General features: G+C 35.3%; 1 protein-coding gene across 1 annotated transcript; it reads left to right on the plus strand.

The window, feature by feature from the left end:
• Nucleotides 1-1,033: 1,033 nt before the first annotated feature.
• On the plus strand, nucleotides 1,034-7,945 carry LOC135790438 (contactin-3-like). The gene is made up of 6 exons (XM_065300643.1): nucleotides 1,034-1,365; nucleotides 4,910-5,040; nucleotides 7,063-7,273; nucleotides 7,334-7,503; nucleotides 7,588-7,744; nucleotides 7,794-7,945. The coding sequence occupies exons 1-6, from the start codon at nucleotides 1,272-1,274 to the stop codon at nucleotides 7,913-7,915; spliced, it is 885 nt and encodes a 294-aa protein (XP_065156715.1). The 5' UTR covers nucleotides 1,034-1,271; the 3' UTR covers nucleotides 7,916-7,945.
• Nucleotides 7,946-13,313: the final 5,368 nt, after the last annotated feature.

The raw sequence follows: 13,313 nt of genomic DNA on the forward strand, positions 1-13,313 counted from the left end.
GTGTGCAACAGGACAAGGCAATGCCATAATGTGACATGATCTATATGATCTCTACCTATACATTTCTATACAGCAAATAATAATTTATTTAAAAAGCGCTCAACACTTCTGTTAGCATATTTTAAAATAAATTATATTGAATATTCAGCGCTGCAGTAGGGGTAGTTACCCCCCGTCGATGACAAAAGCTCTTGAATAGAGCGCATTCTTATAACAGCTCACAACGGGTGGTTTTATTCCAACACTTTATTTTTTTGATTTTGATTTTTATGAATAATTTAGTGCTCTGCAAATTAATAAACGCATTAATAACAAATGTGATTAAAATTTCTAAATTTAAAATGCAATTAAATGCCCATAATGAAATTTTAGCATAATAAATTAACACTTGTTTATATATTTATTATTGAATAGCATGTTATTTTGGTAAAACGTCAATTATTTGTTTTCATAAAATCTCCGCAAACAATGCGAGCTTAATTAGAAATTGATATCAATCTTGAAGCCTTGTAGCGTGTTTATAATTAAGTCTCGACGAGTTTCAACTTTTCATCAGCCTCACTTTATCTGGTTTTAATTGTTTGCACGCTTAACATTTACATTTTATTCTTATCTGTTTATCTCTTGGACCATTTCCCGCGTGCGGAAGCAAAACAAAACAAAACGCAAAAATTGATGAAGTAAAAATAATCATTCAAGAGGACGACAAGCGAAATGCGAGAAAACGAGAAAAAAATAATAAAACAACAAGATAATGAGTGGGATGTTGTTTGTTTGTTGTTTTGTTGTTTGTTAATGAGTACAAGTAAATTAAGAATACAGAATAAAATAAAAAAAAGAATGGAACACCCAGGGAGATAAAATTAGAACAAAAATAGTTTAGGAAATTTTAATTCAAAAACACTTCTTGCGCGACAACATCTTGAGCATCTTGTAGTACATGGGTCATGTGGTTGCTATTCTCATCTCGTTGGCACCTTAAAAATGCTCAACTTGTATGCTCGCCGCGAGGAGTGAGCCAACCAGTCAACACATCACTCCGTCCGGCTCAACACTTGTCCGCACTGTGCTCAACGTTGATATAACAATCCAACTCTCCGAATTCGCCAAATTATCAAACTACGTGCTAAACTTAAATTCCCACCGACTAAGTTTAAACTAGATTCAATCTGGAGACAATCGGCGACAATATTCCGGACTAATTTCTTTTGTGACTTAACTATGAGTATAATAGTGATTCAGTGCAAAGTGGATAAAAGTACTTGCTGAGGATGTGTCGGATTTTCCCGGGATATTCGGAGACAATTCTACGCTTTGTGCAACTCGTCCAACTTTTGCTCATCGTTACGCGTCCATCTTTCGCAGGTGAATTTTATTGCTTTACAAACTATCACACAATACCAAGTAATACCAAGTAGTTAAAAAATTGCTAACTTTTAAGGTCTCTCTTCTATCTTAATTGCTATTGTTCATTTCTTGATGTTGTTCTTGTAGTGCTTCATTTTCCTTTCCTCTACGCCATCGTCTTGGTTTCTTCTCGCGGGCTTTATCCGGTAATAAGATTTCGTCGGCGTTCGTCGAGTCGACAAAACTTTGTTTGCTAGTTTCGCGCGCTTTACATCTACATCTACGTGTGCGTAATTTGAGCAGCGAGAGTTACGCCACGAGGAGATAATGCACGGCCGGAAGTTTTTTGCGTGGAGCGAAATTTAAAGCGGCGTTCAACTTACTTCAACCTGCACTTGCATGCGACATCTTTTGTTCCCCAACATAATCGAGCTCGAGTCCCTGGAGGAAGGTTGGAGGGTTTGGAGCCACGTGCTTTATCTACACTTACGCATGTAAACACGTTAGGGTGTTCTGTTGGGACATTCTTCAAACATTCACACATTGCGAACAAGGTTTTGTTGGTTAATAGGTTACAGTTAAAAATATCTGTGTCCGCATGCCAACAATTATTTCGAAGGAATTCTGCGTCGAAAAATTAGCCTCGTTAGTTTGCCACATAGCGATGACAGGTTAAATCGTTAGGATTGCAGAAAAAAGCGCCGTTAAATTTGAGCATTGTTAAAACCCTCGCCCCTTTTCCTTAGTCCGTATCCACTTGTCCCTAGTTCCAGTTCTTTTGTGCCTCGGCGTGAAGAAACAGAAAAAGAAAAAGGGACGCAGAAGCTTTGTGTCTGTGTAGGTTATGAGCGCGGACAGTTACCAACACGGAAAGCGAGATTTGCGCTAGTTAGACGCCCGCCGCACGCGCTAATAGTGAGTAGTAAAAGTATAAAACTTTTGTTGTTAAATTAGTGAGTCCCCGGAGATTCCAAACAACACCACAGCCGACTTTCTGCAACAACTTCTCTGTGTGCCAAAAATTTATTTCCAGAATATATAAAGATCAAAGTAATCTCTTCTAAAAATATAATAAATAAATTTTTGAGTTGAGTTTAATTTTTGGATATTCTGTATAAGATGGAGAAGATAAACCTCGTCGGTTGGTTTAATGAAGTTAAGCGATACTTATTATGTGCGTTGTTGTGCAAGTTTAGGTTTACCTTGCGCTCGCAGTCAGGAAAGTTGGTGAATAATGTACTCGGGAAACTTTTCGAACATGCTTGTCGATGATGGCACGACGGGGCCGGTTAGTTGAACTTCGACGCCCGCACAACTTGGGCGCTACCCTATGACATAATAAGCGCGGCTGGATTTTGACTTTTATTGGACGTAAAATTTCCGAACGTGCGCGTGTGTATCCAGAATTCCAGTCAGCTGTCGGCCATAAAAAGAACGTGGCTATTCGAAAACAATACGTGAACTAGAATTGGGTTATTTTTATCCGGAGACCTGTCAGTAGAGTAATAGTTTTCATTAAGTCTATTTTGTAGGATATAAACACTCTGGCACATGGCACTCTACATGATTTGAATATCCACGACCATAAACCTCTCGGACAACGTTGATCACCCTGTTGTGGTTGTATTGTGTACGTGTGTGTGATTGTTAATTGAGGTCCTGTGTTTGGGCCATTCTACGCAACCGAGGCATTATTATTGCGGTATCCTAGGATGCTTTGATAACATTTGGTAATATTTGATAATAGTCATGATCTCCGACTATCATGACCAAGATGATTACCCAAACTTAGCACCTTGTCTTTGTGTACCTTTGGGGGTTGTAAGAAGGGTCTTTCTTGGTATAAACAGGAGAAAACAATTTGTATACGGGTGTGGTATGAAGATATCGTGGGAATATGTTGACAAAACTATTAAATCAGTCATCTGGCGATCTGCCCAGATGTGTTTACTGCCTGGGGGTTTCATCGGCGGCACTTAAATCGCCATAAAATTCGAGGTATCCAATACACAATCCACGGTTGCACAGATCAATAAAACCCTCATCGGAATGATGATAATTTCGCGGTTTAAAGCCTTGAAAATTTTGATTAAGTACATTCTTAACAGTCTGGTGCCCAAACGCAATTAGCAGCTTTAAAGCCATGCAAGTATTTTAAGACTTAAAGTCTTACGAAGACAATTCGAATTCATATTCTTGGCCGGCATCCAGAAACGGAATTTTTAAGTAACTTTAAGACTTAGTACACACACAACCATAAATCTATCCAGTGATGAGTTGAGAAAATAAAAAATAAAAAAAACTGTCAATGTCATTCCCAAAAGTGAAGCGTGTGAAGAGACTCGAACGAAAACCCAGAAACGTGCAAACAATTGTTCGGTGGTGGAACCTTACACACGCGTACACACTCAGATTGTTGACAGATCCTTATCCGTGATAATAAATCAACCCCTGTGCGCAACCTAAAAAAGCAGTGCCTACTTGAAAATGTCAGCTCCCAAATATTTCATAGTCGATCTCGATCACCACCATTGTGTGTGTATCTGAATGAATGGTGGTTGGTTTTAATTTTCGCGCACGTGGCTGGCGTGTGATTGAGATTTCAACACTCAATTCCGAATTCAATATCAGGCGGGGAGTTCCCTTCGTTTAGTGTCTCGGGAGTTGAAAACTTTCATGCATAATTTCCACCCGGGCGAAGGGAAACAAAACGCACGCTCGGAAAAGGAACGAAAGAATGGCGCAGAGTTCGAATTTATGAGAACTGATTAAGCACTCGTGAATAAAAAAGAGGCCCTCGTTATGGTTATTAGGAATATTTACATAAAACCCAAGGCAAGACTACTACTTGTACTCGAAAGCAATTTTAAACAAAAAAAAACCAACCCACCAGCCGCAAAATACATAATTGCATCGTGGAATTATTTCTGGAAAATTATCTACTTTGGGGCAAAAAGTGTTCTCTCAATTAAAGCGCACACTTTTCGCGTTAATAATGCACTTTGTACATACAAAGTGCGCTCGCAACTTGGATCAATATTAAGGTGAGACTTACGAAAAATTAACACTTACCAAGTTGATCACACTTGGTAGCCAACTCTGAATAAACTACGAAAGTTCATTTTAAGATAATTAAAAAATTCCAAAGCGTTGCAGGAGCTTTGTATAGTAATTTCCGCCCTCGGTAAAAACACGTCTTACTTGCCAGAACGATGAAATTCTGTATTAAATTATTTCACGTGAGCAGAACATCATAAATTTAGCTGTTGAGGTAATCCACTTAAAATCAATCCATGTTTTGACATTCCCAGCAATCCATTTACGTGTTTACCTGCCTCTAGTAATACTAATACGCGTAATCGTCAGGCGCCATTGTTTTCACGTTCATCTCCCCACAAATGCAGTCGTAATGAAATTGCTGCTTCGCAATTAATTACTAGCGGTGTCAAACTCATCACCTTGCTTACCATATCAACCAATGATTAGTCGAACATATATTTGACATGATTTTATACTTCACTAGCTGATATTTGAGGTTATGTTTGATTTTTTATGTTTTTAGGTTATGTATCAGAAATATATGGCCAGGATGATAATAATCCACGTTTTGATGCGATTATAAGTGGAATTGAAGCAAGAATAGCCGAAACAGTATTATTACCATGTACAGTGAGGAATACAGGAGATAAAGTGGTAAGTTTTTCTGTCTATAGAGCGTATTTAGTGCATAGAAGCAATTAACTAATAACACCCATGAATATCATGCACGACTTGGTCCTTTCGCTCCAATATTAACCGAGCTTACAGTGTGCTTGGCAAATCAGACGTGCGCCATGTTAATTACGCGTCGCAAAACGCAAGTCGATGTGCGCAATGGCCCAAAATTGCAAAGGGGGTGAGCTGTCAATGTAGGTTATGTACGTGTGTGTGTGTGTGTATGCAACTATGCGTGCGATTTAGCGAACACGAGCGCGCGCACATAAATCAACTTGATACCTAATTCTGCGATTCGCTGCTTCGATATTCTCGGCACTCGGCACTCGGTTTCTTGTGGGTGGCGCAGGGAGAGCGTGGCTTCGACCTTTGCTTTGAATCATCCACTAATTGAGTTCGATTCGCAGTACTTTGTGTTGCGCACAACATTCGCCGACTTAAGGGAATAGATTGCCCATTGCGAAGCAAGCTTGAAACAGCTTCGAATTATTATCGGGTATCAAATTTCGAGGTCCAATTACTTTTGTTACACAAGTGCAGAAAATTGACTCGGAATAAATTCATGGTAAAACCGGTCCTGTTGGGTTTACCTGCGATCGACGACTCATCCATGTAAGCAATAATTAAACCAAACACAACGACGACGCCCAAATTGAATGCTGAGAGAAGCGTATGAAAAGCGAATTGATTGAGCGCGCTCCAAAGCGAAAATGCCAATGCAAACAAACTGGTTACTTATTAACCATTTCGGCGGTATTGGAATTGTCGTACTCGTATAAAATCAACTATAAACTGGTCGACTTTTCGAGGTGGGTTTTCAATTAAAAACTTCACACGACAATTGCAAACCGGTGCGTGTATTGTGTTCGGAATCCGTGGATCCATAATGGGTAAAGTGCTCTCGCGTCATAAGTACATACTCGCATCGGGGCACACGCGGTAAGTGTAAATTAACACAACCGTAAATTACGAGATGCACACGAGGCGAGGAGTGCGTTCGTTGCCGGGGCGACAGCCCGAATGGATCCAATTAAAACCGGCGCTGTGATTTACCGTCTGTCCGATTGATTTAATAACAACATCTTTTGTTTTCCTTACAAAGACTTGAAAAAAAGCGAGAAAAAAAATTAATTAATTTTTCATTGCTGAAATTGCAAGAAATTAAAAGTATTTGCTTACAATATTTAATTAAATGTACCATTTTGCTATTTTATTACTGGGAATTGAAATAGAACGGCCTTTTGTTATGTTGTACTGTTACAAATTGCACATTGCAGCGCTCGTATTGTGCTGTAGAAAAAATGCAAATTAGACAGATTCCACGCGTAATTAGATTGAAGTAAAAAAAATATATTGCGTCCAAGCAACAATGCAATGCGAGTCGGCACTGCGCACATCATCCTTTCGTCTGCATCGCGAGTTGTAAATTAATTTAACACTCGCTCCGAGCCACGAAACTCGAGACTCGAAAAGTAAAGCGCCCGCATTAGGATTTTCGTTTTATTTTTGTTTACGCATAAAAAACTGTTTCATTACTTTTATTTCAGTCATAATAATCTATCTATATATATATAAAAATGAATTGTTGTTCGTTAGTCTCGCTAAAACTAGAGAACGGCTGAAAGGATTTATCTTATCTTGGTCTTGAATTATTTGTGGAGGTCTAGGGAAGGTTTAAAAGGTGAGAAAAATTCGAATAATTGCCGGGGAAATCCTCAAAACAGCTCTTTTCTATAGAATAAAATTTGACATTGAGATTCAATCATAGTTATAGTTAAATAGTTGAATTCGAGATGGCGCGCTGAAGTGCATTATTAACAAGACTTTATATGCATAATTTCTTTAAATTAAAATTGCTAATCTTATTGATAGAATTGACTCTTACTACGAGTATGTCTAGAACAAGAGAGTAAAAACGAATTACATTTTTATTAAACACTGCCGGAACAAAGTCGCGGGCAACAGCTAGTTAATTATAAATAATAAATCATTATTTTTAAGGTGTCATGGATGCGTCGTAAGGATCTCTCCATATTAACTTCTGGAGATATCACATTTTCAGCCGATAGTCGATTTGAAAGTGTTCATAACCTCGAAGCAGACTTTTGGGGGTTACGTATTCGTGGAGTGAGGTTATCCGACGCTGGACAATACGAATGTCAAGTCAATACAGACCCCAAAATGAATTTAGCAGTAAATCTCAGTATTATAGGTTAGTTTTTAAGAAAAAGAAAAAAAAAACTTTAAAATAAAAAATTTTACGTATTGACAGAATCATCAGTAGAATTTAGTCGTGCCCAGATAAAATCTCCAAAGGAGGTCAGCGCCCGCCAAGGATCGACGTTATCGCTGACGTGTGAAATTACCGGCGAGGACACACAGCCGCTAATGAAGAAAGCTCGAGTGCGGTGGCTGCACGAAAGCAAGGAAATCACCAGCAAGGTGAGCAGACCTGAATTGGTCACTATCTAATCAAGAAAAATCGATATCTGACCCCAGACTTGTTTATTGTGTTTTAATTTGCAGTTTGACGATGGTGGCATCTCTATAGAAACTGATTACCACCAGGGCCGGATTTGTAGCACGTTGATTATCAATTTAGTCCAACAAAAACACTCTGGAAAATATACCTGCACACAGTATGCTGCAAAAGAAGATTCTGTCAAACTTAGAGTGATTGATGGTGAGTGGAAATAAAACAACTTCCAAAAATATTTAAAAATCATTTCTAGATGTTCAATTCTACATGGAGGCTATGCAAAGAGACTCGGCATATTCATCCGCTTCTTCATCAACAAAAAATTCCATGCAAATATTTACATTTTGTATTTACTTATTATTTTTTTTACATTAGCCTTAAAGTTGAATATAATATATCCATGCATTTTTGGTGTCTTTTTGCAATTTTTTTCAGTTCGTGCTTTATCTCCACATTGTATAAATTATACGGTGTTAATTAAACAAACTTTTTTCGCTCGGAGATGTGGAGCGAAACCGAATTGAAGATGTTTTCCGTATCCCGCCGCGGCCATTATGTTAATTAAAGACAGACAAGGGGCGTACGAGGGTTGTGCAGAAACGTCTCTCACCTTTGTGCATTGCCGCCGCCCACTTTGCAACCCCCAACGGCGGCGGGAGACGAGACAAAGTTGAGTGTTGCAGTGTCGCGAGACGTCGTTAGAAGCGCGCTGCTCTTAATACTAAGCAGTATTATAAGCCCTTATCTGTTTTTTATTCAGTTTCTTAGCGCGGCCGAAACTCGCGCTGCTCGGAAATTATTTCGCGATGTATAATTCATGTGCGCGCTGTCATACTTTAAACTCGGGGTTGGTTTCCGGAGCGATGGAGTTTTTCTACATTAGCGTGTGAAAAAGTGCAAATGTGGGTTATTCAATTAAAAAAACAAAAATCAAAATTCGAAGAACGACGAGAATGTTTGGTACGAGTTCATGAAGTTGTCGGTGGGAAGCCATTAACGTGATTAGATGAAATTGGTGATTGCGGCTTTTCAAGGTGTGCACTTTTAATTGCGTGTCACCGCCAGCCAAACGGAACTTTAATTTTCACTTGCTTTCTTAATTATTTCGCACAAATAAAATATGTTTTTAAATGTTATATTGTAACAAATTTAACAACACTAATGGAAAATTCAATTGTAATTATATACTATATTAAAACCCTTTGAAAGTGCCCTAACATGCCTATCAAAAGTTGACAATTTTTGAAAATTTTGAAAACGTAAAACGGACAATGTCCTATATCTCGGGAACTAAACGATTTTCTTTAAATTTTTTGACGTCATGTTATAGTTTAAGATCTTTCAAAATCCGCAATTTGTTAGGGTCTAGGGCTCTTAGTTTAAAAAATATTCACTATCAAAAAACGTCAAAAGAAATTATCAAGCACCCCCCTTTTTTTCTTAAGAATTAAAATGTCCTCTGTCAGATTTCCGTTGTAATTATTCTATCTCATAAAGAATAGTTTGTAGATTAAAACGCTGCGATCAGATCCTAATTATCTCTTTTAGTTTACGAGATATTCGCGATTGAATAAAATGGGCCAAAATTTTAAAATGTCACTTTTCAATAATTTAGGGGCGTTTTTTGACCTTTTACTCTTAGAAATATAATTATTTTATTATTTTATCTGATAGAGAATTTTCCAATCTTTCATAAGCAGCAATTCGTTGGTTGCTATTGCTTTTAGTTTAAGAGATATTAATTACGATATTAATTATTATGAAAAATGTCACTTTTTAGCACTTTTAGTCGCATTTTCCGTCCTTTTACTGTAAGAAATGTAATCATTTTATATGTTAGTCTGATAGAGAATTTCCAATCTATTAGAATCAATAATTCATTGGCTGCTATTTCTTTTAGTTTAAGAGATATTAATTATTGAAAATCGTCGAAAAAAAGTATCAAGCACCCCCCCTTGGCAATTTTTTCTTAAGAATTAAAATTTCATCTCTCAGATTTCCGTTTAATCTAGCCTATGTTATAGAGAAGAGTCCGCAGATTAAAACGCTGCGATCAGATCTTATTTCTCTCTTTTAGTTTACGAGATATTCGCGATTGAATAAAATGGGCAAAAATTGAAAAATGTCACTTTTTAGTACTTTTAATAGCGTTTTTTGACCTTTTACTTTTTTATTATCTGTAATGATTTTTAAGATAAGTGCGAAAAACTGGTTTATTCGTTTTCTCCATCATTTCCTATGCAAAAAATAAAAATTGAAAATTTGACTTTTTTATTGCATAATATTGAAGAACATGTAATTCTACATACTTTATCTTAATAAAATGTTGTTCTAAAATTATGAGTTTTGATAATTATCACCCTAACTCATGTTTTGTTGCTATTCAAATTGTATTAATTTTTTAATAAAAATTGCAAATAGGTCCTAAACGGTAAATTTAGCAAGTTAGCAAAAAAAGGTACTATAATAATCGATGCAAAATTAAATTATCTATCCGAATCCGAAAACAGAATTTAAAAATTCCAACTTTTAAATTTCGAACATAAAAGAAATCTTTTGCCTTTTTTATAACAAAATCTTTTCGTTAAATTTTTTTTTACATTTTTTGTCGGTTTTCAGAAAGTGTGCTATCTTGTAGAGAATTCGTTAAGGATCAATAATATGAAGTCCTCTTTTGCGAAATCCTTTTAGTTCTCGAGATAATCGCATTATAATCTTACCGGTTTCACGAGAAATCTTTAAGAGAAAAGTTTAACCCTGTTGTTCGACCGAAAAAAAATTTAACAAAAAAGTTCGACCCTGTTCTTTGACTAAAAAAATGTTTGATGCCATTTTATGGTCTAAAAAATTATCTAAACGATGTATTTTATTTCAATCCCTTACACTTTTGCTGTTGGAAATATAATTATTTTATATTTTTATCTGATAGAGAATTTTCCAATCTTTTATAATCCGCAATTTGTTGGATTCTAGGGCTCTTAGACCCATTAAAAGTGCCCTACAATGCTCTGTAAAAGATGCCAACATTATAAAAATTGAAAACATGGTGTGGAAAACACCTTGTATCTCGTAAACTAATAAATTTTCTTCAGGTGTCAGGCGCCATGGTATTAGCCCAAGAGACGCTCTTTGCGATGTATTTTCTTTCAATCCTCTAAACCTTTTAAAAGTGCCTAAAATAGTCTTTAAAATTTTGCAATTTTATAAAAATTTTATAAAACATGTTGTGGAAAACACGCTGTAGCTCCTAAACTAATATATTTTCTTCAGGTGTTTTGACGCCATGTAATAGTTTAAGAGACACGCTTTACGATATATTTTATTTAAATCCTCTAAACCTTTTCAAAGTGCCTAAAATACACTTCAAAAATAGCTATTTTATTGCATAAAACTCAATTTTTGGTCGAAAAACAGGGTCGAATTTTTTATTAAAATTTCTTTCGGTCGAAGAACAGGGTAGAATTTTTTCTTATATTTTTTTGTGAAGGTCAGAATTTAATTTTTTTTTAATATTTTCGTTCAAAAAACAGGGTCGAATTTTTTATTAATTTTTTTCACACGAAAGACACGGTCGCACTTTTTCTTAAAATATTTTTCTGTCGATTGACAGGGTCGCACTTTTTGCTTAAAATATTTTTCGGTCAAATGACAGGGTCGCACTTTTTCTTAAAATATTTTTCGGTCGAACAACAGGGTGGAACTTTTTCTTAAATTTTTCCCGTGAACTCGGCGAAATTAAATTGCGATTATCTCAAGAATTAGAAAAGCTACGGAAAAAGGACTACATATTCTTAATCCTCAGCAAATTCTCTTCAAGATGGCACCTTTCTTGAAAAACGACCATAAGTGCATAAAAAATTAACGAAAAGATTTTGTTATAAAAAGGCAAAAGATTTCTCTTTTTATGTTCGAAATTAGAAGTTGGAATTTGGAACTTTTGATTGCGGATTCTTAACAAATGATTAAATTTGAGTAATTAATTTTAGTAATATTTTTCCTACCATGCTTTGTTTAGGCCCTATAGGCTTGTGAAAATCATATATTAGGTAGAATATATTTAAACAATTATTGTCGTGTATCTTTTAAATCGTTGCCCAAATTAAAATTATGAATTAGAATAATCACACCCTAAAATTGTACTCTTTGATAATTTGCGATAAAACAGTTATTTTTTTAAAATTTTTGATAAAACTTATCAGTTATGAACATTTGCGGAGGCGCCTAACATTTAAAAGAGTAGTTTAATTAATTATTGAGAAGCACCTCATTGTGTAGAGGGGCTCTTAATGAGCTAACTTATACATTTTTTATTTAAAAGCACTATAGGTTTTTCCCACATTAGATAAAATGTGTACTCACATCGATACTTAAGAATCAATTACCTCAGGAACTAGAAGAGATAAATAAAAACCAAAAACATTATTATGCTCAGTATGAAATCCTAGGTAAGATAACATTCTAATAATTTCAAATATAACATGTGTCTAAAAAGTTTTCCGCCGCGATTTTCTCGAAAAGTAATAAAGTTAGAAAAAAACTTTCTTCATTTTGTTCATGCCGTGGTAAGGATCTATAAAATGGCAGATTTATTTTTTCCATTTTCCAAAATTGACCAAAGGCCACTCAAAAACATCAAGAGGTTACACTTGACTCTTTTTGGAGTCAAAAAATTTTTTTAAAGCTAGAAGAAAATGGAAAACGCTAATCGATTGAGTTTTCCAAGGGGATGAAAGATATCAAGTCTGTTTTCCGATAACATCATTATTTTGGAAAATTAGTGGTAAATTAAAAACTGATCATATAAAACCACCCCTCCAGTTTTCCCCAAACTTTCCAAACTGATGAAGAACAATGCTAGGAATTCACTAATCCAGGTTTGGTTGTGCTATCTTAATTAGTTTGCATGTTACAGACCATTTTTAATTATTACATAAGTGTTGCTAACTGTAAAATTTAACATGCTATATAATGTAAAATACAATTCTACATACAAATATGAAAACCGTTTTCATTATCTCTAATGGTATTCAAGATAAGTGCAAAAACTGGTTTATTCGTTTTCTCCATCATTTCCTATGCAAAAAATAAAAATTGAAAATTTGACTTTTTATTGCATAATATTGAAGAATATGTAATTCTAAATACTTTATTTTAATAAAATTTTGTTCTAAAATTATGTGTTTTGATAATTATCTCCTAACTAAGTCATCTTTTGTTGCTATTTAAATTGCATTAATTTTTTATTAAAAATTGCAAATAGGTCCTAAACGGTAATTGTTTTCAAAAAAGTTACCAAAGTAATTGATGCAAAATTAAATTATATATCAGGATCCCAAAACAGAATTTACAAATTCGAACTTTTAATTTCGAACATAAAAAGAGAAAACTTTTGCCTTTTTTATAACAAAATCTTTTCGTTAAATTTTTTATTCACTTTTGGTCGTTTTTAAAAAGGGTGCCATCTTGTAGAGAATTCTTTAAGGATCAAGAATATGTTGTCCTCTTTTCCGTAGCCCGTTTAGTTCTCGAGATATTCGCAATTTAAACTCGACGGTTTCACGGGAAATATTCAAGAAAAAGTTCGACCCTGTTGTTCGATCGAAAAAATTTTTAACAAAAAGTTTGACCCTGTTGTTTGACCGAAAACGTTTTAGGAATATAAGTTCGACCCTGTTCTTCGACCAAAAATGAAATTTTTGGGACAAAAATAGCAATTTTGGGACAAAAACGCAATTTTGAAGTGCATTTTAGGGCACTTCTGGAAGGGCTAAGG

Source organism: Atheta coriaria, unplaced genomic scaffold (genome assembly GCF_025399875.1).
Source record: "Atheta coriaria isolate IRGN ID8LTWV9N9 unplaced genomic scaffold, Caltech_Dcor_3.1 hic_scaffold_4_pilon, whole genome shotgun sequence".
In the NCBI taxonomy this organism is placed as follows: Eukaryota; Metazoa; Arthropoda; class Insecta; order Coleoptera; family Staphylinidae; genus Dalotia; species Dalotia coriaria.

What these genes read in the sequence shown, in the direction of transcription:
- LOC135790438 (XM_065300643.1), top strand. Translation starts at nt 1,272, where the DNA reads ATGTGTCGGATTTTCCCGGGATATTCGGAGACAATTCTACGCTTTGTG. An exon ending in GGAATACAGGAGATAAAGTG is followed by an intron (nt 5,041 to 7,062) that starts GTAAGTTTTTCT and finishes ATTATTTTTAAG; the next exon opens with GTGTCATGGATGCGTCGTAA. An exon ending in CAAACTTAGAGTGATTGATG is followed by an intron (nt 7,745 to 7,793) that starts GTGAGTGGAAAT and finishes AATCATTTCTAG; the next exon opens with ATGTTCAATTCTACATGGAG.